At 44.5% G+C, this 27,671-nt stretch overlaps 2 protein-coding genes and 1 non-coding gene across 4 annotated transcripts; all 3 read right to left on the bottom strand.

Moving 5' to 3' along the window:
• Positions 1 to 145: 145 nt before the first annotated feature.
• LOC120309271 lies at positions 146 to 9,508 on the bottom strand. Its single transcript, XM_039346331.1, has 4 exons — positions 9,447 to 9,508; positions 9,206 to 9,260; positions 4,713 to 5,690; positions 146 to 460 (listed from the first exon to the last, which is right to left on the bottom strand). Exons 1-3 carry the CDS (start codon positions 9,506 to 9,508, stop codon positions 4,734 to 4,736), a joined length of 1,074 nt encoding a protein of 357 aa, XP_039202265.1. The 3' UTR covers positions 146 to 460; positions 4,713 to 4,733.
• DDX39B (DExD-box helicase 39B) lies at positions 9,293 to 27,238 on the bottom strand. Of its 2 annotated transcripts, none has more exons than XM_039346354.1 (11): positions 27,098 to 27,238; positions 22,994 to 23,227; positions 22,776 to 22,903; positions 22,444 to 22,536; positions 19,405 to 19,588; positions 17,732 to 17,850; positions 15,628 to 15,759; positions 13,808 to 13,917; positions 12,059 to 12,203; positions 11,639 to 11,786; positions 9,293 to 10,184 (listed from the first exon to the last, which is right to left on the bottom strand). In XM_039346354.1, the coding sequence occupies exons 2-11, from the start codon at positions 23,202 to 23,204 to the stop codon at positions 10,168 to 10,170; spliced, it is 1,287 nt and encodes a 428-aa protein (XP_039202288.1). In that variant the 5' UTR covers positions 23,205 to 23,227; positions 27,098 to 27,238; the 3' UTR covers positions 9,293 to 10,167. The 2 variants fall into 2 exon arrangements, with proteins under 2 accessions (XP_039202288.1, XP_039202289.1); XM_039346355.1 differs by having other exon boundaries at positions 27,036 to 27,183.
• Positions 11,906 to 11,970, bottom strand: LOC120309291. Its single transcript, XR_005557051.1, has one exon. It is a non-coding gene; the product is annotated as a small nucleolar RNA SNORD52 (small nucleolar RNA).
• Positions 27,239 to 27,671: the final 433 nt, after the last annotated feature.

Genomic DNA, 27,671 nt, shown 5'->3' on the forward strand with positions numbered 1-27,671 from the left:
CTCCACCATCTTGTCTTGGGAGGCAACGTGCATTTCACAGAAACCTCTGGTTTTTCCTTCAAAATCTCCTCCTGGTTGAAGTCCTGCTTTCCTTTCCACCAGGACAGTCTAGGGAGCCACGACTTGGCTCGGTTTAAGAAGAACATTGCACAGGGAATAAATCCTGCTTATCACCAAGGAAGGCCTCCAGCCCAGGATGGGTATTTTACCAACAATGTAAAAAGTGAGGACCAAGAGTCAATTTGGCTGAAAATGTTCCCCAAAAGGACTCCCCACTGCAAAGAATGCTGATTATCTTGGTGGTCTTCTCTGTGTCTACTTTCAGTTTGATTTGTAGTATTTCAAATCTTGAGGTTGCTGACTCATTCTTCAACTAATCACAATTAAGCTTGCCCATAAATTAAGGGTCCTCCAGGCTTACCGTCATTCCGGATATTGGCTGTCAGGAATATAATTTTCTCTGTTCAGGAAAAATAGAGATGGTGGGTAGCACTTTACTTAAGGGCGAGTAGAACAGATTGCCACATCACACAACTTCTTCTAGCACAGTGGTTCTCAACCTTTTTAATGCTGCGACCCCCAACCAGTCGTAAGTCGAGGACTACTCAACTGGTGCAGCACCGTTTACAGAATGGGACTTTTGGCGGGCTCAGCAGGGCAGAGACAGCCTGGACAATTCCTATTGGCTTTCAAAAGCCAATAGAATAAAAGGGAGTAGCACAGCTAAGGAAAAGGGGGAAAAAAATGGCAGACTGCGTTGTTTGGCGACCCCCATAAAATGGTCGTTCGACCCCAAATGGGGTCCCGACCCACAGGTTGAGAACCACTGTTCTAGCATTACGGACAAACTGGACAAAACAGGAGACAGTAATTTCTCCTCTGTGTTTTTTACACTAAAGCACATTGTTGCTTCAATAGGAAAAAGAACCCACAGTATCTCCATCATTCGGGAGCTCCAAAATATCACTCCATGCTAATTCCAGTCAAAAGTGGGCTTTTGACTCCTTCTAACATTGAGGAGGCAGTTTTAAATCGATGAACTAATGGCCTAAAAGAGAGCAAGGGAGGAAGAGTTGGGTTGTGGCAAGGACTTAACAATTGTTTCTCAATCTTGGCAACTTAAAATGGGTGGACTTTGACTCCCAGAATTCCACAACCAGCTCATACTAGCTGGGGAATTCTGAGGGTTGAAGTCCAGTCATCTTTTAAGTTTGCCAAGGTTGAGAACCACTGGACTCGACTTTAAGAAACATATAAGAGAAAACCTTAAATGAGTTTTTGACATTTTAAAAGTGATGGGATAGTGGGCACAACTGGTTCTCTGAAAGCAGTTAGTGAAAATAAAAACATTCACTTAAATTATTGTGACCCATTATTTTACTTTGGGCTGCAACAACAGGAATAATAATGACTTACTCCAACAAGTTTGATGTGAGGGCAAATATATTTTATAATATTCTGCATATTGAAAACCAATCCATACATTTTTCACTCATCCCATATCAATTCTTTTCTATCCAATTTACTCAGTCAGCTTTCCATTTTATCTAGTGTTTCCTGGGATGCATTACAGAATGCAGGTTATGAGTTGAATTTATGAATTCACCGAGATACAGAAAAAGGGACAGGAACACAGACCTTGTAATTCGATAATTATTTAGCCTAATCTCTGAATAGTAGAAACATTTTGAAGGGGGGAAGAATGTTCAAATATTCCCACACTTATTCCCCCCCCCCAAAAAATAATGAAATTACATTTTCCCCTTACAGAAAAAGGGGCGATTAGGCTAAGTCTGGAATTAAGAATTTGTCTTCCTGTCTTTTTTCTGTATTTTAATTTTTCAGAATTTAACCTACATGTTGATTTGCTGATTTTGCATATTTGCTCTTCTCCTTTCCCACTGAATCCTAATGTGATGTCTTGATTTTGATTTAACATAGCCTGTAAATCCATCTATTTTGATTTAGCATTAGAAGCAAATTTGGCTACTATGATTTGCTCAAGAAATTATAGTTTAACAATCCCGATGATTTAGCCACCTGTGGGAACTCAGCACCACTTCTAAGTTGTTCCAAAATTGTAGAAGCTATTTTATGTCTGCAAATTTTTTCTTCCTTATAATTAAAGGCTGAATTTGGGACAGAATAACTCTTTTGGAATGGTGTGAACTCAAAATATGACATGAACATAGAGAGCTAAAGATTGACGGCACAAAGGAGTATCTCACAGCATAAGAAATCAAGTCAAAACCTGTTTGTTTTTTTATCTTAGGCTTAATCTGTCTTGCTGTGCATCACTGGATTGCCCCAACCATTGCTTCAATCCTTAAAATGCAAGAACGCCATTCCGAAAGAGTAACAACTATAACAACTGCTTGTGAAATTTTGAGTGCTCATCCTTATTCAAAAATAACTCCCACTGAGATAAATAGAATTTACCCTAAGGGAAACAGTTGTATATTTTAGCTACCTCTAATTTGGTGGTAGTGGAGAGGAGAATGCATGAAAAGATAACAAAAGCAGTATTTATTTCTAAGCCAGGGCTTCTCAAGTCTCTGTGGATTTCAGTTCCCAGAATTGCTCAGCCAGCCAGTCAAGTTCCCAGAATTCTGAGAGTTGGAAGTCTTTAAGCTGGATCTTAAAGTTACCAAAGTTGAGAAACACTGCTCCAAACAGATGCAAATTCTTTTCTCTTTGCCAGGGAGAACCTGCCAAGTGCACCCTTACATTAAAATTAGGGAAAAGACTCTTTGGGATCTCACTGCAAGTATTCCTTCAACCAGTGGTTCTCAACCTTGGCAAGTTTAAGATATGTGGAGTTCAACTCCCAGAATTCCCAAGTCAGCATGCTGACTGCAGAATTCTGGAGGTTGAAGTGCACACTGGCTAGGGAATTCTGGGAGTTGACGTCCAAATCTTAAAGTTGCCAAGACTGAGTAATGCTGCCTTAAATATTTATCCAAAGGGATATCTCACCTATTTATAAAACTCCTTGCTCACCTTGAACTCTTTCACTTGAGTTTTCGGCTCACCATTTTATAGTTTTTCATATCTGTATCTCTGCAAACAGCCACCGCAAAACATCACTTCAATTATCAGATAGCACCGGCATGTTTTGAGAGCCAAGCTAACAAAGAGTGATGGCTCTCTGAACTTTGCTCTCTTCCACCTCAGCTCTTTTGGTCAATTTCAGCTGTTAATTTCTTCCTGAACAACAGGGAAAAGCTTTGCTAGAGCAACCTCATCTAGAAAGGAATTTTAGAGCCACTTCACACAGAAAGGAATTTCGAAGAGGCCAAATTGGAGAGTTGCTTACAAGAGCGAGGCAGCTACGTAAATTAAAATAAGTAAACCTGAGCTGCAATGCTTACCTTATCATTTTAACATTACCTGAAGGTGCACAAAGAGCTGGTCAATGAGATCTGTTCCAAAGCACTCCTTATTTCTATTGTGGGCCTTTCAAATGGAGGGGGAAAAAAAAATCTAGTCTGCAGCAATTGTCTATATATGTCTGTGATGGATATGCCCAGCTAGGCAACCATCCCTGCAGGCTTCTGCAAAGTATTATTATTATTATTATTATTATAATTATGGATCATCGCAGTCAGCCAGATATTCAGACTGGATTTGGCATTTTGTCTACCTATCGAGTCCTTACCCAGGACCTGGGATAGGCAGATGTGGATGTTGTTGTTGTTATTATTATTATTAATTATGGATCATCGCACAGTCAGCCAGATGTTCAGACTGGATTTGGCATTTTGTCTACCTATCGAGTCCTTACCCAGGACCTGGGATAGGCAGATGTGGATGTTGTTGTTGTTATTATTATTATTAATTATGGATCATCGCACAGTCAGCCAGATGTTCAGACTGGATTTGGCATTTTGTCTACCTATCGAGTCCTTGCCCAGGACCTGGGATAGGCAGATGTGAATGTTTGATGGTATTACAGATATCGTCGCAGGATGGAAGCAGTTCCTAGTAAGGCTGCCTTTTGCAATTGACTAATAGCGAATTTGTCAATGCCAATGGTGTTCAAGTGGTGCTCCAGTTGTTTTGGGATTGCACCCAAGGCGCCTATGACTATTGTTATTGGGTGCAATCCCAAATAATAATAATAATAATAATAATAATTATTATTAAAACATGAAGTACTAATACCACTCTATAAAGCCTTAGTAAGACCACACCTTGAGTACTACCCTTGCTTGCTTTTGCCAGTCTTTCTATTTCTATTTGTTGTTGTTGTTGTTATTATTATTATTATTATTTTAAAAAACCTACCTGCAATGTGCATACCAAACTTCAAGTGCAGAAAATGTTTCAGACAGGCATCCAGCTCAGCAATGAAGGAAAAGGGGGTGGGGTGGGGGGTGCTGGCGGACTGATTTTATATGATCTATTTATAGCATCCTGCACTTGCTGGAACTGCCTTTTCAGGCCTGAATTGCCCATCCCGAGCAAGCTTTGGCGGAGGGGCCGTTTCTGGCCTCCCCTCTCCAATTCCCCCCTCCCTCTCCCCGCAATTCAAACTTGTAAGGAACAACCTCCCTTTCCTGGGTCCACGAATCGAATCGAATCAAACGATCGAGACCCCTCGAAGCACCCTCGATCACGCCCACCCCCCCAAATAGACTGACCCCCTCCGCCCTCCCAATCCACTACATCCCCCCCCCCCCCAGAAGAGGCCGCATCGTATTGTGACCCACCTGATCGACACACACAAACACTCACAGCCGGGCGGGAGCGCGCACTTGCGCGCAAAGGGTTCCCGAGCAACTTTTCTCCTTCGGATCCCGCGTCCGCGGCGCGCCGGGCTTACTCTGCTTCTCAAGGGGGGGGGAGAGGGGCCCCCTCTTTCTTTCTAAACTGGGGCGGCGGCGGCGGGGAGGGGGAGAAGCTTTGCAATTTGCAACCTCGCCTCCTTCTCGGCGCTTCCTGATGCGCCCAGTGGCAGCAGCAAAAGCGAAGGGGAAAGCCGGGAGCCAGTCCCGGGAATCTCGGGACTCGCCAAGCCCCGGAGGAAAGGAGAGAAAGAGCGAGAGAAACGAAAGAAAGAGGCAGAAGCGGCCCAGCCCTCGACGCAGAGGGGGAGGCGCGAGGAGGAGAGGGAAGACGAGCTCCCTCCTTCTTTGGCTTTTCTGGCCGGACCGGATTGGGAAAGGCGCCACCCGAAGAGGTGGAGGCTTTGGGGGGGGGAGGGGAGGCGGGAAAGGCTCTGGATCTGGCCGGCGCAGGAAGCGGAGCGATCGGGGATCTGGCAGGGTGGGCTGGGCGCGCTCCGGGGATCGCAGGTTTCCGATCAAGCGCAGAAGGCCGGCAAGGTCGAAGAGGAAGCCCGGGAGCGGGAATCTCTGGATTCGGAAAGGCGCAGAGCCTTTTTCCCCCCAACCGGGCGCTCTGCAAGCGGCTTGCGGATTTCCCTCGCTTGCTGCAGTTCCCAACCGGCAGCTGCTTGCAGTTTGGGAGGGCTGCGAAGCGAGAGGCGGGGACGAGCGGAGAGGCGAGATCGGCCTGATTGTGTGTGTGTGTGTATGTGTTTTGTGGGGCTGCGTTTGTGGCTTGCGCCCTTGACGGAGATGCACGATGTACTTCGGACTAGTGTGTGTGTGTGTGTGTGTGTGTGTGTTTTGTGGGGCTGCGTTTGTGGCTTGCGCCCTTGACGGAGATGCACGATGTACTTCGGACTAGTGTGTGTGTGTGTGTGTGTGTGTTTGTGGGGCTGCGTTTGTGGCTTGCGCCCTTGACGGAGATGCACGATGTACTTCGGACTAGTGTGTGTATGTGTGTGTGTGTGTGTTTTGTGGGGTTGCGTTTCTGGCTTGCGCCCTTGACGGAGATGCACGATGTACTTCGGCCTAGCAACAACGAGCGTCGCTCTTTTCCGATCCTCTGCTTTCTCCCGACCTCCTAGCTGGGCTCTCCTTTCGAGGCGCCCTAGAAAAAAATAAAATTCGGACCCAGCCGAAATTGTCCAGGGCAGCAGAAAAAGATCCTGCTTAACCGCCAACTAATCAAAGGGAGGAGGGGATGAGTGGGGGGTCTTCAAGGAAGGGGAGTTTTTCTCAAGGGCGGCGATGAAAGCGCGTTGTCAAAACAGTTGGAATTGCTTTTTTTTTAGGATCAAGCCCCCTCCCCCGTGGTTGCCAAAGTTTCAAATATAGGTTGAAAAAACTAAAAAAAAAAAAAACCCACAGGCACGTGTTAAACCAGGGATAGTCAACCTTGGCTCTTTTATGACTCGTGGACTTCAATTCCCAGAATTCCTGAGCCAGCTAAGCTGGCTCAGGAATTCTGGGAATTGAAGTCCACGAGTCATAAAAGAGCCAAGGTTGACTCCCCCTGTGTTCAACTATGAATGATTGCTATCGGTTGCGTAGATTAATAATACAAATGCAAAGAATGAACAAATAGGTTTTTTAGGGATTGAAGAAAAAAAAAAAGATTAGTTTCTGAGAGAGAAAGAGGGGGTCGTTTTTCAAACTTGGCGACTTTAAGCTGGGTAGACTTTCAAGTTCCAGAATTCTCCAGCCAACTGGAGTTTGGGATCTAGGTTTAAAATGGCCAAGTTCGAAAAACAATGTTTTGAAAGGGCCTTTCCATCACAGGTGCTGCATGAATGGCTCTCCCGTGCAGGAAAACCTTTTGAGGTTTACAGTATCTCCAAAAGCAAGCAGGCAGGTATGGTAACCTGGCTACCAGGCGGAAGTATCCGGCTTCCAGATCAGACTCCGACTTTAAAGTATCAATAGGGATGAGACTCAAGTTACATTAGCCCAGTGTTTCTCAACCTTGACAATTTTAAGGCATGTGGACTTCAACTCCCAGAATTCCACAGCCAGCAATTGCTGGCTGTGGAATTCTGGGAGTTGAAGTCCACATGCCTTAAAATTGTCAAGGTTGAGAAACACTGCATTAGCCTTCTCAACGCCTCTCTCGAGCTCAACCACAAGCTCTTCTTAAAGGGAAAAAACCCTGAAACACGAACTGCATCAGTTAGACCAGGGGTAGGCAACCTTGGCTCTTTTATGACTCGTGGACTTCAACTCCCAGAATTCCTGAGCCAGCCATGCTGAGGGGAAAGGGAGATGTTTCCAAGCTGAGCCATGCTGGCTCAGGAATTCTGGGAGTTGAAGTCCACGAGTCACAAAAGAGCCAGGGTTGCCTACCCGAGTTAGACTGTGTGTTTAGGACACAAAAATAATGTATGCTTGTCTATTGGGGATGTATAAGTGGTTGTTTTCTTCACCGATAAGCTTTATTTCAGCTGGTGATGATTAATGGCATGATTATGTTTCCGCCAAGATGATCTGGGTGAGGCTACAACATAGATTTTATCCTCATATGTGATGGCAGGAAGTGATTTCATTTCAACAATGATCACTAAGATTTTTTTCACTGTTAAATGGAAGGGGATTTGGAAAATGCTTCATTAACAAGCAAGACTGGTTTTTCTTAAATGTCTCTCCCCTAAGCTTATAAATATGCAAGGAAGCCAGCAGCTAACATAGCAAGGCAGCGTCTAAGGCAGTGGTTCTCAACCTGTGGGTCGGGACCCCATTTGGGGTCGAATGACCATTTCACAGGGGTCACCAAACCATGCTGTCCGCCATTTTTTTCCCTTTTCCCTAGCTGTCCTACTCCCTCTTATTGGTGGCCACACCCACTTGGGGGTCACCACAACATGGGGAACTGTATTATGGGGTCACGGCATTAGAAAGGTTGAGAATCTAAGGATTTGCAAATTCCCAGTTTGCTCACTCTTAATTGCAGACTTCCAACTTAAACATGGCAGCATATCAGATTAATAACTTTTAGAGCTGTTTAAAGCACCCAGGGAACTTGCAGGCAACTACAAACATGGGCCTGCATTACAGGTAGTTAACTTACAACAAATAGTTCATTTAGTTATAACAGGACTGAAAAATGTGAAGGCACTTTTTCGGTTATGACCTTTGCAGCATCTCCAAGATCATGTGAACAAAACTCAAGATGTTTAGCAACTGGTTCATATTTATGATTTTTGCCATGTCCCAAGGTCATGTGATCACTTTTTTGTGACCTTCTGACAAGCAAAGTCAACGGGGAAGCCAGATTCCTTTAACCAGGTTACTAACTTATCAACTACAGTGATTCACCTAACAGCCGTAGCAAGAAAGATTGTAAAATGGGACAAAACTTAACCAATGTCTCACGTAACAACAGAAATTTTGGGTCAATTGTGGTCCCTGGCAACTACCTGTAACTGAGCTGCTGTATAGGCAGAAAATATAGGGAGAAGACAACAGCTGTTGCTATTGCAGCTTTCTTCCGGCCTTTTGCAACCCTGTGGTGTGTCTTTTGTTAATCTTTTACTGTACACAAGAGAACTTTCAACAAAAGGTTAGTTCTTAAATGTGGCAGACAAGCTTCAACTGGGAGAGGATTAAGGGTCACCTTTACGAAGATGTTCTCACCAGACACAAAATCCTATCCTGGAAAGACTGAGGGCAATAGAAGAATGGGATGATAGAGAATGAGGTGGCTGGATGGAGTAACTGAAGCAGTAGGAGTGAGCTTAAAGGGATTCCAGAAGATGGTGGAGGACAGGAAGGCCTGGAGGAACGTTATCCATGGGGTCGCGATGGGTCGGATACGACTTTGTAACAACCACCACCAAATAAAACTGGTCATCTCACACATTCCATTAAATTAGGCCTCTCTACAGGGAATTGATTTATGACTGGTTACATGAAGTTACAACCACTTACCTTGGGGCTACTTATGACTCAGTTTTGACAATTGCCCCCCCTCCCCGATGGTGACGTGACCAGATTCCAGGCACTCTGCAACATGGTCACATTTATAATTTCCAGTGTCCTGTAGTCCCATGACTATACTTCACGAATGCTTTATTGAAAATTGGCACTTCCAGGTTTTGGCAAAATTGCAATCCATAGCAAGCCATTAATGACCAGGGTTCATTTAATAACCAGGATGATTTGCTTAATGACTACTGTAAATACAACCCGTGAAGAACAGGCTCCAATTAAGGTCGTAAGGCAAAGACTACCAGTACAGGGCCCAGATGAATCACGCCATCCAGTCACATCATCCCTTAGCTGTGATTAATCAAGTATTTACCATTACAAGGCCAGTTATAATCGCTCAGGCTTTGGCGTACAAGCGACGACCCAATTTTGAACTTAGTCCTCTGTCTTACTACTGGTTTTACGTCCACCTGAATAAATACATCACAGGCACAATGGAGCACAGTCCTACAAAAAATAAATGACACATCAGCAAAACGTTTATTCACAAGACTAGTTTAATCAGTCACCCTTAAGAGCTGGGCTCCTTTATTACCAAAAATAAGAATTAAGAGGGTCTCAGAGGGAGGGAGGGAGAGAGAGAGAGAGAACAAGCCACAGCTAAAACATGACTAGCTTTCACTACTAGTTTACCCGCCAGAAGATACCAGCAGGGATGGAAGTAATGTTAACATGCAGACAAAGTGGAAAACCATGAGGAATACGCAGGGGAGGGGAGAAAAAATAAAATAAAAATAAAGTGGAGTTTAAAATGGTATGAGAGAGCGTGTACAAAAGGAAGCTTGTTTTCTTAGTTTCTCCCATTCCAGGAAGTCACCCCATTTAAAACAAAAACACCATTTTTGAATGCCACAAATTCGTTAAGAGCAACCCCCACCTCAGCTCCCTCCCCCCTTTTCTTTTGTGATTTCCTGTCAAGAGCAGTGGGGAAGATGAGGTGCTGAGTGGAGAACACAGTGGAGCAATGCAACATGAGGAATTCCTCCCCAAAACTTGCTGGTAGGCAGGCAGTGAACATCCGTCTGAAAAAAAATCAAGTCTCTTGTAAAAGCATCATCAACAGGAGGGTGGCTCCTTCCGTCTTGGTGCGGGTCGAGCAATGAGACTTCCACCCCAAGGGCTCTCTCTCTCCCCCGTTGAGCAATGGAGGTTTGCTGTGATCAGCCTCATTTCCACTACACGTTAGTTAAGTGACAGATGCTCTTCTGTCCCTGCCACAGGACTGGGGGTGGGTTCGTATTCCAGACAGTCAGTCACTTCTTTCTCCATCAGGTGAAATTAAATGTGAAGTTTCAGGAAAGTGGCAGAGGTCAGGAATTAAAACCAAGGTCAACGTGGAGAGGCAAGCCTCCTTTTATCGGGTCTGTTCAACTGAAAAAGAAAAAGAGGAAAAAAAAAAAAAAGAAGAGGCGTCAGGCAGAACAGGGCAAGTTCCTGACTAAATGAAAAAGGCCCATCATTATAGCAAAACAAATCCAATTCCCACTTTCCTACGCTCGCTCATTTTGCAATGTCTCTCCCGAAGATATCTCAACTTCCTTATGTTCGCTCAAAGCCAAATGCCATTCTGTTCCCCGTTTATAAAGTGGATAAAAGCCATAAAAATGTTTCTCTGGAGTAATAACTTGGTTTATTTCATTTGTTTATTAAATGTATATATCACCCATCTATCAATCGAGAGGCATAATGTAAAACATTAAAATGATAAATGTCAAGATTAAAATTAACAAAAAAATCGGCTAAAGAACCAACATGCAACAGGGCGTCTTCTTTCATCCACCAACCACAGTATTAAATTACTAGAATGTAAGTAAGCCTTACAATTAAACCAAGCTTTGAAGAGACTATGGGTAGTCCTTAACTCAGTGGTTCTCAACCTTTTTAATGTCGCGACCCCCAACCAATCGTAAGCTGAGGACTACTCAACCGGTCGTAAGTTGAGGACTACTCAACTGGTGCAGCACCATTTGCAGAATGGGACTTTTGGCGGGCTCAGCAGGGCAGAGACAGCCTGGACAATTCCTATTGGCTTTTGAAAGCCAATAGAATTAGACTCTATTCAAGAGAGTCTATTCTATTGGCTTTCAAAAGCCAATAGAATAAAAGGGAGTAGCACAGCTAAGGAAAAGGGGGAAAAAATGGCGGGCTGCATTGTTTGGCGACCCCCGTGAAATGGTCGTTCGACCCCAAATGGGGTCCCGACCCACAGGTTGAGAACCACTGCCTTAACTTATGAGTTTGTTTAGGGACCATTCAAAGTTACAACAGCCCCGAAAAAAGTGACTTATGATTATTTTTCACACTTATGACTGTTGAAGCATCCCCATGGTCAGACTGAAAATTCAGACACTGGGCAATCGGCTCATATTTCTGACGGCTGCCGTGTCTCAGGATCATGTGATCATCTTTTGCGACATTCTGACAAGCAAAGTCAATGGGGAAGCCAGATTCACTTAAGCACCAGGTTAATAACTGCCACGATTCACTTCACTGTGGACAAGAAAGGTTGTAAAATGAGGCAGAATTCACTTAACTGTCTCGCTTAGCAACATAAATGTTGCCCTCAATTGTGATCATAAGTCAAGGACTATCTGTATACTGAAGGTGGCTCTTCTATATAGGCAAAAGTGGGAATATTTGTATTGTATTTATTAACATCAACTTTCCATTTTCATCTGGAAAATATAAGGTTCCACTCTGCAAAATGTTTAGCAGCCAATACTATTATGCATCAGCCATGGGTTTCGCCCCACATTCTCCTTCTGGCATACTTATTTTTGTGAGGATGGGGTGGGCTGAGCTAAAGCACAATAAGACACACTCACTGTAGGAGGAGATATCAATTTCATCAGGCAGTTCACTGATGTTCACTTCGAAGCGGTCCTGCACCTCATTTAGGATCTTAGCATCATTCTCATCTGACACGAAAGTGATTGCCAGGCCCTTTGTGCCAAAGCGACCGGCACGAGCCACCTGGAATCCAGAAATGGGAAGATGGGTCTGGATTATTGCACAGGAACCCCCAAATAGGATTTCAAACCCGCAAAGGACAGTAGAGGACTAAAAACAAAGTGGTTTCAACCAAGGGCACTTACTCAGGGCTTGAAGAGACATCAGAAAAAGTCAGAGACTCTAGTCTGAGCAATTCATCATTGCAACTACACCTTGGACTTTTGTCTTCATCCCAATTTGGGCACCCAGTCCTAGGAAATTGGGAGGTTGCGTTTTTGGATAGTTCGGCTTACCCGGTGCAAATAAGTGTCTGAATCCTCTGGCATATCATAGTTGAAAGCAATGTTGACCCGCTCAATATCCATGCCACGACCAAACAGATTGGTGGCTACCAAGATACGACGCTGGAAATCCTTGAACTGCTGGTACCGTGACAATCTGCGAGACAGCAAATACATGGTAATGTTCTTCACCATGAAACTTCAGCCATAGAACAGAGACAGAGGACGTCTGTCATTTATTTATTTATTTTTAATTTTTATTTTATTTATCAAATTATTTTGAACGCTATGTTGGTCTTTGGGAGACATTCCAAAGCCTAGGCTGAAAAAGTAGGTGGAACCAGGAGCCCAATTTGAGATTCACCAGATCTTTTATAAGGCGAAATGCTATCTATAACCTTCACAAGAAACCTATTGGCCTCTTAAGCTTCTCCCAACTAAAAAATTAAAATAGGACTTTTTTGGCCCATCCGTTCAATAGCAATAGCACTTAGACTTCTATAGTGCTTCACAGCCCTCTCTAAGCAGTTTACAGAGTCAGCATAATGCCCCCTCCAACAACCTGGGTCCTCATTTTACCGACCTCAGAAGGATGGAAGGCTGAGTCAACTGTGAACAGGTGAAACTCGAACTGCCAAACTGCTGGCAGATGGCAGTCAGCAGAAGTAGCCTGCAGTACAGCATTCTAACCACTGTGCCATCATGGTGATATTGGTGATGCCCCATCCACAGGTTACATTTTTTAAACCAGTGGTTCTCAACCTGTGGGTCAGGACCCCATTTGGGGTCGAACGACCATTTCACTGGGGTCGCCAAACAATGCAGTCCGCCATTTTTTCCCCCTTTTCCTTAGCTGTGCTACTCCCTTTTATTCTATTGGCTTTTGAAGGCCAATAGAAAGAATAGTCTCTCTTGAATAGAGTCTAATTCTATTGGCTTTCAAACGCCAATAGGAATTATCCAGGCTGTCTCTGCCCTGCTGAGCCCGCCAAAAGTCCCATTCTGCAAACAGTGCTGCACCAGTTGAGTAGTCCTCGACTTACGACCAGTTGGGGGTCGCGGCATTAAAAAGGTTGAGAACCACTGTTTTAAACCCTTGCTTCATAAGATATTCAACTTCCATTACTGGGATCTAACCCACAGAGACGTTTCTTCTTTCTACACACATGCACAATGCAGGGTGCGTAAAAGTCATTAATTTGAGAATGGAATATCTCAAATCTCCTCTGGAAAGCTTCAGTATTTATGAATATTCTGGAGGTGATCTGAAATTTCCCAGATATGGCATTCCACACAAAACACTTGTTTCAGGAGCAGGCTACCTGTGGAACACCTCAATCTGCTTCTGGTTCAGAGCACCTACTTCTGGAAACCATCAAACCGCCTCCCCAAAGCGGAAAATGCAACATTCCAGACTTCTTAAAAATGTGGATTCCAACCCCCCCCCCCGGACATTCAGGATCTAACACTGCTCATCTCGACGCACATTTGAAAAGCAATGTATGCTAAAACAGCAAGTTATTTCTAAACATTTCAGATGAGAAATTGCTTTCTTTCCCAGGATGGCCCTTTCTTTGTCAAATCTCCTACAAATCAACTTTTTTGGCAAGAGAATTTACAACAGCTACTGCAGGGGCCATTGCTCAGGGCTTAAAGCATCATCAGCGAAGAAGTCAGAGACTCTAGTCTGAGCAAATTCATCACAGCAAGAGAACCCCCGCAGGGAGCTGCACTCACAACCCCTTCCCGCCACAACCTCACCTCTCTTCCTGGGGCATGCCTCTATGGATGGCAATGGCTGGGAAGTTCTGCTCCACCAAGAGCTGGGCCAGAGCTATGCAACGCTGCACAGACTTCACAAAGATGACCACCTAGGCAAAGGAAGAGAACAGTCAACCCCACTAGTTCATAAGGAACACCAGTGAACCTTGCTCAGTTATATTGTGTGGAAGCCTCTCTGACAACTCCGGAGTTTGTCAAAAGTGGCATTTAGCTTTTACTCTTCAGAGCAATGTAAGCAAACCTCATGTCTTGACAAGGCTACTTTTTTTTTTTTTGCCCAAAATTTAGATGCGACAGTTGTAGCAGAATCGGCCAACTCCCGGCGTTCAATTAAGAACCTCAAATTGTCTTTAAAGATGAACAGAAATTCTTGACTTATGATCACAACCGGGGTCAGAATTTTCCTTGCTTAGCCGATGGCTATTAAATGAATCAAACCCGCTTTTATGAGTTGTGCCTCGGTTAAGCAAATCACTGCCGTTGTTAAGTGAATCACGCCGCTGTTAAGCTACTCTGGTTTCCCCAATTAACTTTGCTTGTTGGAAGCAGGCTGGGAAGATCACGAATGGATCACATGATATAGGGACGCTGCAATACAGGCAGTCGTTGACTTTGAACAATTAAGCCCAAAGTTTCAATTTTCTAAGTCAGGGGCCCTCAAACATGGCCACTTTTAAGACTTGTGGACTTCAACTCCCAGAATTCCCCAGCCAGCAATGGTTGGCTGGGGAATTCTAGGCGTTGAAGTCCACAAGTCTTAAAGTGGCCAAGTTTGTGGACCCCTGTTCAAAGTGAAACATTTAAGTGACTTTCGCCTCATTTTACAACCTTTCTTACTATAGTTGTTAAGTGAACCACTGCAGTTGTTAAATTAGTAACACGGTTGTTAAGTGAACCTGGCGTCCCTATGGACTTTGTCGGGACGTCGCAAAAGCCGATTGCACGACCCGCGGGAGGCTGCAATCGTCATAAATACGAGTCAGTTGCCAAGAGGGCACGTTTTGATCCCGTGACCTTGGGGAACACCATAATGCACGCAAAGTGTGGAAAAAAATAATAATCACATGTCACTTTGTTCGATGCCACTGTAACTTTGGACAGTCACTAAACGAACTGTCGTTAAGTCGAGGACTACCTGGACAGGCTGATTGCCAAGTGCCCCGAGTTTTGATCACATGACCGTGGAGATACTATAACGGTTGTTAAGCATGAGGACCAGATGACTTTTTTCCCAGTGCCATTATAACTTTCAATGCTGGCTAAACAAATGGGTTATAAGTTTAGAATAGAATAGAACAGAATAGTGGAACAGAGTACAGTAGAGTAGAATAGTGGAACAGAATAGAACAGAGTAGTGGAACAGAATAGAACAGAGTACAGTACAGTAGAATAGAATATAGAATAGAGTAGAATAGTGGAACAGAATAAGACAGAGTACAGTACAGTAGAATAGAATGTAGAGTAGAGTAGAGTAGAATAGAATAGTGAAACAGAATAGGACAGACTACAGTACAATAGAATAGAATATAGAGTAGAATAAAGTAGAGTAGAGTAGAATAGAAGCTAGAAGGGACCTTGGAGGTCTTCCAATCCAGCCTCCTGCTCAAGCAGGAGAACCTATACCGTCACAGACAGGTGAATGTCTAGTCTTTTTAAAAATCTCCAGTGATGGAGCGCCCACGATTTCTGGGGGTAAGGTGTTCCTACAGGGCTACCTGCACTGGATTTAGCCAGCTCTGGCCTCTCCCGCATCCACCACTCCCCCCACCCCCACCACAGGCTCTATTTCCAGAAAGCACCTGGTTGAACTCCAGCACATCAAGCAGGTCAAACAGCTTGCGGTTCTTCTCGTTGTCTTTCAGTTTGACATAATACTGCTGCAGACCGTGCAGCGTCAGCTTGGTCTCGTCATCCACGAAGATCTCCATAGGCTGAGAAGCAAATCCAGGGCCAGTTAGACCAAGGGTAAGACCGACCTGGGCTTGGAGGGGACAGGGAAGGGGGAAGGACAAGAAGCGCAGATCTGCACAGGAGCAACTGTCCCCCTCCCTACCAGAGACGACGGGTCCTGCCCCTTAGAATGGGTCCAGGAAACCAACCCTGGCTAACTCCTTCCAACAAGAACACTCGAAAAAAAAGCCCAAATGCGTGTAAGCAATGCACACTGGGAAGCAGCATTCTCCTCTCTCAGCCAAGTATTTATTATCCTGCAAAACATTCTTTCATCTTTATATATATATATAGTTGCCTTAAAACAGTATTTCTCAACCTTGACAATTTTAAGGCATGTGGACTTCAACTCCCAGAATTCCACAGCCAGCAATGCTGGCTGTGGAATTCTGGGAGTTGAAGTCCACATGCCTTAAAATTGTCAGGGTTGAGAAACACTGCCTTAAAAGAATTTTTGAGTCAAACTCTGCAGTCTTTCTCAGTACGTTTCCCCTTTTCACTACCTGAAATTTAAAAAAAGAAAACGGCGAACACCCACTTGTAGGGGAAAAAAGGGGTTTACTTACGTACTCCAGCTACCTTAACTATCATGACTACCAGTCACTTTCCTACGACATTTAACCATGCAGAAGCTTACATTTTAGTTCGCTGCCATTCTCAAAACCTGCTTGGCCTAAAGGAGGTAAACAAGACTTGGGCAACAAAAGAAAAGGCGGTGCCATTCCTTTCCTTCCATACAAGAGCAGGAGACATCAATCACTGCTGATCTGCTCGTAATCAAGACCAGTAAATCGCCTGGCTTTGGACACAAAGGTCCCTGGCCAACTCTTTCCAGAGTGAATTAACATTCTTATTAACACACTCTTTAAAGCAGAGGTGGGGGAAAAACGACATCTTGTGGGTTTCAACTCCCAGAATTCCCGAGCCGGGGAGCTGAAGTCCACAAGTCACAAAAGGGCCACGGCTCCCCACCACCCCTGCTCTAAAGAGTAACTTTTCTGCCTCGGAATTTGAGGAAAATGTCTAAGATTATTGCCCTCCCACTGTGGCAGCTCTCAAACAAATCCCTTTTCCACATGGCACGGGGGGGGGGGGGAGAAGGAGAATAGAGGGTAACAGAAAATAAAACGGCACAACGGTTTTTTTTTTGTTTTTTTTGCCAGTTCCAAAAAAAGGATAAAACGTCTCCTCCGGGTCACCAGGCGTCCGCTCCACTGGGCAGCCTCCAACTGTTCGGATCCCTCGGGGAGTCCTTCGCCGCAGGTCTCCAGAATGCGTGGGCAGGGAGGGGCAGGGCAAGAAGGGCAGGAACAGCAACGTACAGGCCGCGGTTGTGTCTTGTGCGTAATGCGTGTATCAGGATAATGCAGGGGGGGCAAGGGGGGGGTGAGAGAAAAAAAAGGCCACCACTTGCCTGGGGGTGTGTGGGCCAGGATCTTCTGAACGTGGGTGCGTGTGTGGGCCGGGATCTTCTGTGCACGGTGCTGACCCAAGCAGGCAAATTCCACGCAGGAGGGAGGGAACTAAGGCAGCAAGGGAGCGCTGCCAATGTTGCGCCACTTGCCAGGTGGGTAAAGCATAAAGAGGATCCTTCTGGGATGGATCCGCCCTGAATTAAGATGTAGATGATCTCTAAGACAAGTGTGCCAGAGGGGCAAAAACAAGATCGGAGCAGAAGTGCTGTTTTGACCCTAGTGGGAGAAGTGCTGTTGCTCGTGTGTGCAAAGAGGCTCTTAAGAGTAACCCGAATGATCTTCCGGAAAGTATGTCTCCTACGGATGCCTTAGCAGAACTGGCTAGGTGAGGGGCAGCAAGGGTGCAGCCCAGTGAACTGTAGACAGTGGTCGTGTTCTCCGTGCCGGCCCCCTTCTCCTTCCCTGGACGGGGGAGAGGGAGGGAGAGAGGTAGGCTGACCGGCCAGGTGGATAAAGAAGGTAGAAGGGTTTTAATTACGTCTTGCATGAATTTGCGGCACACGGGGCGGATTTCCTTGCCGAGAGTAGCACTGAACATCATGACCTGCTTTTCATGCAGGGTCATGCGGAAGATCTCCTGGACATCTCGACGCATATCTAGGGGAGGCGGGCGGGGGGGGGGAGAGAGAGAAAAAGGACAACCAACAGGTTAACAATCGTTGACTTGGGTTAAACATACCACGCATCTCAAAGCCTTGGGAAAAAAGGAACTGTGGTGGCGCAATGGGTAGAATGCAGTATTGCAGGCTAACTCTGCCCCACTGCCAGGAGTTCGATCCTGAATGGCTCAAGGTTGACTCAGCCTTCCATCCTTTAGAGCAGTGGTTCTCAACTTGTGGGTCGGGACCCCATTTGGGGTCGAACGACCATTTCACGGGGGTCGCCAAACAACACAGTCCACCTTTTCCCCCTTTTCCTTAGCTGTGCTCCTCCCTTTTATTCTATTGGCTTTTGAAAGCCAATAGGAATTGTCCAGGCTGTCTCTGACCTGCTGAGCCCGCCAAAAGTCCCATTCTGCAAACGGTCCTGCACCAGTTGAGTAGTCCTCGACTTACGACTGGTTGGGGGTTGCGGCATTAAAAAGGTTGAGAACCACTGCTTTAGAGGTCGGTAATATGAGGACCCAGATTGTTTGGGGGGGGGCAAGGGGGCAATATGCTGACTCTTGTAAACCGCTCAGAGATTGTTGTAAAGCATTACGAAACCGTATATGTCTAAGTGCAACTGCTATTAAGAAATGTATGTTTTAGTTTCACTACAGATCATATTGAAAGATACAGAATTACCTCAATTTTAAAAGAGAAGCAGCCAAAGTCAGCAAATATCCCCATTAATGGCTAGTGGCCTGACAAGAAGGGAGAATCTTCCGATTCTTCCTTGCCTTCATACAAACTCGGTCTATAAAGGGCACAAGGGAGATTTTTGGCTCCTATAAAGCTCTAACTTTTCTTTCTATTCCAGAATACCCTCTACAGCAGACATGTCAAACACAAGGCCCATGGGCCGGATGCGGCCCGCAAAGTGGTATCATGTGGCCCGCGAAGCCATCCTGGAAACAGTGAGGGAACGGCCCCCACTGCCTTGGCCTTGGCCCAGGCCAATGTACAATTTTGTGGTAGCCATCTATGCTGAAATGCATTCAGTCTCCCTCTGACTTTGCCCCGGTACCCATCATGAACAACCTGGCTAAAGAGAGCAAGCACAGCAGACTTGAGGAGGAGGTAAGTGCAGCTGGGCCCCCCCTTGGGGAAGTGGGGCTGGGCTTGGTGCCACGGGTGCTCGAGGGCCAGGCTGGGCATTTGACCTCTGCTGCCCAGGGCTCCGGGCAGCCCACACCACCATCCAGCCCCCCCCCCCACATGGCCTGAGAGGAACAGTGAGGCTCCTCCAGTGGACTATGCCTTGGCGCTTGCCCCGGTCCCACCCCCTTCTGCCAGAGACCCTCAGATCCGTCCCACTCCTGCCCAGGCCCCCACAGGCACAATTGACGCAAACAATGTAGACTGACCATGCCCACCCAGTAGACCACACCCACTCCCTTCACACCCACCCAATAGGCCGCACCCACCCTGGCACCCTCCCCCGAGGGCAACTGCAATGCTGATGCAGCCCTTAATGAAATTGAGTTTGACACCCCTGCTCTACACTCACCAAGCTGCTCAAGCATTTTGTCACATTCGTCCAGGATGAAATGCTTGATATGTTTGAGGTTAAGGCTCTTGTTGCGGGCCAAAGCCAGGATGCGGCCCGGGGTCCCCACCACAATATGGGGGCAGTTCTTCTTCAGAACCTCTTCATCCTTCTTGATGGACAGGCCCCCAAAGAACACTGCCACCTATGGGAGGGAAGAATGAAGGAATATTGTCTGGCATGGTTGCTAGAGTTTGCTTAGCAACCACCTGAGTTTCCAGGGGTGGTAATAAGCAGAATATTATGCTACATCTGACACAGCCCAAGGAAACTTTTCAATCCTTTCCTATTTGTATATATCTGTTCCAGGCCAAGAAAGAGATGTTTGGTCTTGCCCCAGTGCCTAAAGCAGTGGTTCTCAAACTTTTCTTTACCACAGACCTCTTTTAAATACATTTTTTAAACATTTTATTAGATTTTATACAGGTAAGGGAAGGATAGAGTCGGAACGAGTGTGGAAAGGGTAAAGGTAAGGGATTAGGAATGGGGTACGGGTAAGTACGATGATGGGGTTACCCCCAACAATCCCATGTTTTTGCAAGCAAACTACCATCTGTGTATACATATTGAATAAACATAGTGTATATAATACAAATAATAAATGAAGTTAAAAATAATCATCAGCCTAAAGATTAATAACTGACTATGATTCCTCTAACTACATAACCATAATTAATAAAGTGCAAACTAATACTAATTATAATCCTTAATCCTTAAAATCACTAATAACTGTATTGATAACATAAAAATAACGCTTAATTAAAACATATATTTCATTCTATTTAATTTCACAATCCTTTCTCCCTCTATCGTATTACTAACCATTGATAATTTTTTTCCCAAGTTTTAAAATGAATTGAATCTTCTTTCTCTTTGATCTCTAAAGTTAATCTATCCATTTCTGCGCAATCTAAAATTTTAATGATTATAATCTGGTCAGATGGTAAATTTTTATTTTTCCAAAATTGGGCAAATACTATTCTTGCAACTGTTAAAACGTGTAATATTAAGTATTCATTCTCTTTAGATCCTAATATTCCTAGCAAAAACAATTCTAGTTTAAATTCTATCTGTATTTTCGTCATCTTTTCCAGCCATCTATGAATCTTAGACCAATATTTGTTTGCTTTAGAGCACGTTTGGTCTTGCCCCAGTGCCTAAAGCAGTGGTTCTCAAACTTTTCTTTACCACAGACCTCTTTTAAATACATTTTGTGGCCATGGTCCCTCAAGACTTAACTCAATTTAAAGAGCACTAATTCAAGCCTTTGGAGACCACCTGCAACAACATTGCATCGCCCCCTCCCTAGGGCTCGACAGACAAAAGATTGAAAACCACTGGCCTAGAGAATAGAAGAGATGGGACAGAGGATGGATCATAGCAAGAGGGAGGTGCTGCTTGTTTAGAATCCATCAGCTTCTGGAATGTTTCTTCAACTCTGGATAGGCTAATACTACTGTTGGAACAGGAGGTTAACAATTTGGGTCCTTCAGGACTTACGCCTTCTGGCCGAACAGCACACGGTAATTGTGCTAAGAGCTATACAATGCAGCTTTTTCTAGACTGGGTGACTATGTAACAGTAATGTCTCCTTAATGTGCACTTGGACACCGCAATCTGTTCTGCTGAGGGCTGCTCTTGAAGACAATGCAGAAGTTACGGTAGTTGAGTATAGCTGCTCCCTTGCTGTAGTCCACACCCTATAGAACAGTGGTGGCAAACCTATGGCACGGGTGCCAGAGACGGCACTCAGAGCCCTCTCTGTGGGCACGCGCGCTGTCGCCCCAGTCCTATGCCTTCAGCTGGGTTTTATAAAACCTTTTTGCTTTAGGCCTCCGCGACCATGTGCAAAAAAGAAAAAAAGGTTCAATCAATCAATTTCAACTTCTCGCGGAAAAAAAAGATCTTGCAAAGTTGGAATTGATTGATTGAACTTTTTAGTCCCACACAGTCTGCTGTTATCACTGCAGCCACGCCCACCCAATGAGCCACACCCACCCAGCACTCGACAATGCATAAGTGGGTTTTGGGTTGCAGTTTGGGCACTCACTCTCTAAAAGAGAGAGGTGGTGCAGCAGTTAGAGTGCAGTACTGCAGGCCACTTTAGCTGACTGTGTTCAGCAGGTCACCAGTTCAAATCTCACCGGCTCAAGGTTGACTCAGCCTTCCATCCTTCCGAAGTAGGTAAAATGAGGACCCAGATTGTTGGGGGCAATGTAAATATATGTATATACATTGCTTACTGGTGTACACCGCTTAGAGAGTGCTTGCACATAAAGCGGTATATAAGTCTCATAAATAATAAAAATAAATAATAATAAAAGGTTCGCCATCACTGGTATAGAATAACATTGGCTTTGCAGGAACTACACCAACCCAGCTTCAGGCTCAATCCACTATCACCCATTCTTTTACGGTTCATGTTTTTTTTCTTTTAATTATCAAGAATCCATACCACCCATCTCACTAAGGCAAGTCTGTTACCTTTCCACCCAGATAAATTCTGCCCTCCTACTCAATGGCAAAAGTCCCTAGACTATGAGAAATTAAAAAGGAAGACACTACAAAATAAGCCTTTTAAAGGGCAATCCAGGTGGGGTTTTGGTTTTTTGGTTTTGGATTAAAATCATGCCGCGTGGCTTTTGTGAGCTGCCTAGGATCACCTGAGTTGGCATATAAATATATACAAAGAAATAATCCTCTAGACCAGTGGTGGTGAACCTATGGCGTGCCAGAGGCAGCACTCAGAGCCCTCTCTGTGGGCATTCGTGCCGTGCCCCGGAGATGGCAAGGGACTGGCCCCCGCCGCCCTGGGCCCGCCCACCGAGTCTGCCATGCCCACCCAGCACCTGGTGATAAATAAGTGGGTTTTGGGTTGCAGTTTGGGCATTGGGTCTCTAAAAGGTTCGCCGTCACTGATCTAGACTTTGGCTCACTCCCATGATGGTAAACAAGGGCATTCTTGTTGATTCAGAACAGAAACAACTTCCTGACTCTCACCTTGACACTGGGCATGTACTTGGAGAACCGTTCGTATTCCTTACTAATCTGGAAGGCCAGCTCACGCGTGTGACACATCACTAGCACAGAAACCTGTGAAAGAGGGCAAAAATAATGTGTAATTTCTCCCAATCACCCCTGCTTATTCTTAGCTCACAGGTTTCAAGCACCTGTGCCCATCTATCATCTAGGGCAGGGGTAGGGAACCTTGGTTCTTTTATGACTCGTGGCTCAGGAATTCTGGGAATTGAAGTCCACGAGTCATAAAAGAGCCAAGGTTGCCTACCCCTGATCTTGGGGGGGAGGGGAGAGTCTGGATTTCAGTCACATACCTGTCCTGTTATTGGTTCCAACTGCTGAAGCGTAGCAAGAACGAAGACGGCAGTCTTGCCCATGCCAGATTTGGCCTGGCACAGGACATCCATGCCCAAGATTGCTTGTGGAATACACTCGTGTTGTACTGCATCGAGAACAAGGACAGGATTAACACCGGATGCCACGGGGATCAGACGAGCCCACGTTCCCCACGGGACCAGCCATCTTGACTCACCTTCTGAAGGGTGCTCAAAGCCGCAATCAACAATGGCACGCAAGAGTTCTGGTTTCAATAGGAAATCACGGAAGCCAGAACTATGGATGGAGACATAGGATCCCTTGACGTCTTTTTTAGATGGGACATCCACCCCTTCTCCAGCGGCTTGGTTTTCCACCTCATCATCTTCATAATCCAGCAGCTCATTGTCAACGTCGTTCTCGGTCATGGTGAGGTCTCCCTCTCTGAAAACTGAGATCAAGGCTTTAAGTGAGCCAAAGCATTTTAGAAAGGAAACCCCCAACATTTATCAGTATACTGCAGAGCACAAACAAACAAAACATTACAAGCCACGGTGACCTCTAACCCTTCAAAGAGAGCAGTCAAGTGTTATATGACCACACCATGAGGCATCTGCAAAACTAAGACATCTACATTTATAAATTAGTCCAAGTCCCTTTCTATTGCATGATATTATAACTCTTACTCCAAGTTATTCTGCCAAGATTTAAGTTCATTTCACAAGGATCAGGAGCACCTTTGGGGCTTCGAGAGCATGTGATAAGCATACTCACAACAATGGCTATCACAAGAGACTTGCCTATTCACAAAATGGCTACCACAGTAAGCTATTCTACCACAAATATAAATGTAACCCAAGATATACCATGGCATAGAGCTTTGTAACTCATTTCTGCAAAGGAATAATTTTGGTGATTTCAGCCAATGCTGCCATCTTTGTATTACTAGAATCTCTTAAAAAGCCAGGTGAGATACAGAACAAAATATCTGAGGGCATAGTAGTCCACCTCAGGAATCTGCCCAATATCCTTGATTGCAGGAAGTTATATTGTGGCTTACCATTATGTGCAAACATGATATGCCCATCATCTCACTACGTGGAAAAAAAGTCTAGTAATATTTAATTCATTCTTTAAAAATTCTCTTGAAAATTCTTCTGATAAATAAATAATGTTTCATTTTAGGTTAAAGCAGTGGTTCTCAACCTTTCTAATGCCGTGACCCCATAATACAGTTCCCTATGTTGTGGTGACCCCCAAGTGGGTGTGGCCACCAATAAGAGGGAGTAGGACAGCTAGGGAAAAGGGAAAAAAATGGCGGACAGCGTGGTTTGGCGACCCCCATGAAATGGTCATTCGACCCCAAATGGGGTCCCGACCCACAGGTTGAAAAACACTGGGTTAAAGTGTCCTGGAGACACTTTATCAGAATATATATTCTAGCTAATTAAATAGGACAAATACAACAACTCTTACCTTTAATTGAATTTATGCAAACAAGGATTCAATTATGTTCTTGCTATTTTGATTTTAATCATTTTCAATAATTTTGAATAATCCTGATTTAAGTGTAAAGAGTACCGTAAGTTGGAAACCTTGGCTGCAAAAATCCAGACAGCCACCTCAGGGAAGTGAAATCCAGTTTAATTTTACTGCCATCCAGTGACTACCTGACAGTCACAATGAAATCAATATAAAATGCTACAGGTTACCAACCATCCATTTTTATTATGCCAAATGACTGTGTTAGCATAAATACTACTGCTGTACACAGACTTATAGTTATTCATTTAGCTGTTGTCCAGTTACAGTGGCACTGAAAAAAAGAGTACAGAGAAGAGCAACAAAGATGATTAGGGGACTGGAGGCTAAAACACATAAGGAACACTTGCTGGAATTAGGTATGTCTAGTTTAATGAAGAGAAGGATGAGGAGGGACATGATAGCAGTGTTCCAGTATCTCAGGGGCTGCCACAAAGAAGAGGGAGTCAAGCTCTTCTCCAAAGCACCAGAAGGCAGGAGAAGAAGCAGTGGGTGGAAACTAATCAAGGAAAGAAGCAACCTAGAACTAAGGAGAAACTTCCTGACAGTCAGAACAATTAACCAGTGGAACAACCTGACTCCAGAAACTGTGAATGCTCCAACACTGGAAGTTTTTAAGAAGAGACTGAACAGCCATTTGTCTGAAATGGTATAGGGTTTCCTGCCTGAGCAGGGGGTTGGACTAGATGACCTCCAAGGTCCCTTCCAACTTTATTATTATTATTGTTATAATAAAATGACTTATGATCTGTCCTCACACTTATGACTATCACAGTATCCCCACGGTCACATGATCAAAATCTGGGTACTTGGCAAATAGCATATATTTAGGATGGTTGCAGCTTCCTAGAGTCATGTGATTGCTAAATCACAAGGGGGGGGGGTAGACAGATTCACTCAACTGCAGCTATTTGCTTAAAAACAACCAAGTTATTTGCTTAACAATCACTATGGAACAAAGATTGTAAATTTGGGCCTAACTCACTTAATCAACTCAACAATCAACCTTACTTAGCAATGGAAACCTTGGTCTTAATTACAGTTATAAATCAATGACTACCTGTATGTTGCTTTATAGGAAACACCAAAGTCTTCAAATGCATATGAAAATGTAAACTCTACCCACATAGGATTTAAGCAATAATCAACACATTAAGACAGGGATAACCAACAAGTCAATTTTGCAAGTCTAAGAACTACTGAACTCCCAGTATTGGCAGAAAGCATGACAAATGTTGGAAGTACGGGTAGTCCTCCATTTACAACATGTTCATTTAGTGACTGTTGAAAGTTACAACAGAACTGAAAAAGGTGGCTTAGGACCATTTTTCCCAATTACGACCAACCGCCGCAGCATCCCCATGGTCACGTGATCAAAATTCAGATGCTTTGGCAACTAGTTCATATTTATGACAGTTGCAAATGTCCTGGGGGGGGGTCACTAATCCCCTTTTGCGATCTTCTGACAAGCAAAGGCAATGGGGAAGCCAAATTCACTTAAACCACCTTAACAAATTATTTATTATTATTATTTATGAGACTTATATACCGCTTTAAGTGCAAGCACTCTCTAAGCGGTGTACACCAATAAGCAATGTATATATATATATATATATTTACATTGCCCCCAACAATCTGGGTCCTCATTTTTGCAGTGATTCACTTAACAGCTGTGGCAAGAAAAGTCGTAAAATGAGGGGCAAAAACAAATGAGTTTCATTTAGCAACGTAAATCTTGGACTCAACTGTGGTCGTAACTCGAGGACTACCTGTACCGCAGCACCAGTTCAGCAGCATGCAGCGCACCTCAGCTTCCATCTTTTCCTGAAGTAGGCAGATTCAGCAACAGCAATCTGCAAATCCCCGCTAAATCTAAATCTCACTCCTCGTGCTGAAATCAGCTATCAAAGCATGATCAGTACGGAAAACCTTAGGAACACCTCCCTCCGTCTTTTCTGCCCACTTCCTGGAGTCAGGAAGAAATCTTGGAGAAAAGAGAACTTGTGCATTTTAACACTGTGAAATTTCTCAGGGAATTTACTACGGAATTAGGCTCCATTTAACTCTGGGCAACGCACCCGATCTATGAACGTTTCCGTTATTCAGCAAGCAACACAATTTGATGCAAAAAAACGATTTATTTAATCCAAAAATAGCGCCTCCAAATAAACAGGAAGCCTACGCAGCACGCTCAGGCTAGCAATAGCAATTCTTAATTACTACCGTAAAAATATGTAATCAAGCATTGCAAAGCCACTTGTGGGGGGAAAACAACCCAGAAATCATTGCCTTCGCCTGTAAGACAATGTAGAGTAGACTATACTCCAGATTTTTTTTCCCTTTACAGATAAGGCCCCGTTAAAAAAAATGGAGGGGGGTGTTACAAAAAAAAGCAGTAGTGTATAGCTGTAAGACTAGTTTGTCGATTAGTTCCTGGCTGGGGTGAAGCACAAGCGATCTCTCGATCTAACGCACCAGGCCTAAAAGGCGAGAGTCATAGAGGGTGGCCGATGTTTCTCGATTACAACCGGCCCAAGAGACGAAACCAACGCGCAAGAAAAGGCGCCATCTTTAATTCCAAGATTTTACTACAATGACAGGGAGTACGTCGCACGCTCCCGCTCGCTTCCAACTATAAATTTGGGCCCGGGGATGGAAAAATGACCACCCAAAAGAAACGAATCGGAAAGACAAATGCTCGAAGAAATTGTACCCACCTCGATATACGACGGATGACTAACCGGAGCGCCGATAAAAGGACGATTATCAAACAGCTTACCTTACACAAAGGGGAGGGGGGTTCGGCGAGTAATGCCGAGACGCGATCACAGCGGAAAGAAAGCAACTTCCGTTGGTGATGGGCGTAAGCGGAAGCTACCGGAGGGACCTGCGATGAAGATCCCGCGCGGGGATTTTTGCGGCTTTTGTCTAACTGAGTGCCCGATAAATTTAACAAATTTAAAAATCACGAGTGCATCTATAATGTTTTAAAATAATTCGTAAATGATATTATTGTTCCTGAGTTTTCGTTCCATCCTATTTTAATACAGGATACTTGGAATAGATTTTTACAGGCGTCTTCCCAATGGGAGTAAATTTGTGCTGCTTCACAATTGGTCAGTAAAAAAATTGTATTTATTTCATTTGAAAAAGGTTGGGTTGTTCTGGCTCGTTCCTAGAAGGGAATTATAGCTAGTCCTCGACTTACAACAGTTTCTTTACTGACATCACTGAAAAAAGTGACCTATTTTTCACATGACCATTGCACCATCCCCTTAGTCACGTGATCAAAATTCAGATGCTTTGGCAACTTTTTGTTATAATAATAATAAAGTTGGAAGGGACCTTGGAGG

This window comes from Crotalus tigris, unplaced genomic scaffold (assembly GCF_016545835.1).
Source record: "Crotalus tigris isolate CLP2741 ecotype Arizona unplaced genomic scaffold, ASM1654583v1 scf7180000017989.1554031673:749699, whole genome shotgun sequence".
In the NCBI taxonomy this organism is placed as follows: Eukaryota; Metazoa; Chordata; class Lepidosauria; order Squamata; family Viperidae; genus Crotalus; species Crotalus tigris.

Coding starts and splice junctions, on each gene's coding strand:
- LOC120309271 (XM_039346331.1), bottom strand. CDS start 9,508: ATGGTTTTCCACTTTGTCTGCATGTTAACATTACTTCCATCCCTGCTG. Junction 9,261..9,446: donor CTGCTGGTATCTTCTGGCGG/GTAAACTAGTAG, acceptor TATTTTTTGTAG/GACTGTGCTCCATTGTGCCT. Junction 5,691..9,205: donor AGGTGGACGTAAAACCAGTA/GTAAGACAGAGG, acceptor CACACACACTAG/TCCGAAGTACATCGTGCATC.
- DDX39B (XM_039346354.1), bottom strand. CDS start 23,204: ATGACCGAGAACGACGTTGACAATGAGCTGCTGGATTATGAAGATGAT. Junction 17,851..19,404: donor CAAAATGCTTGAGCAGCTTG/GTGAGTGTAGAG, acceptor CGCCTCCCCTAG/ATATGCGTCGAGATGTCCAG. Junction 13,918..15,627: donor ATGTGCTGGAGTTCAACCAG/GTGCTTTCTGGA, acceptor TCCTTTGCCTAG/GTGGTCATCTTTGTGAAGTC.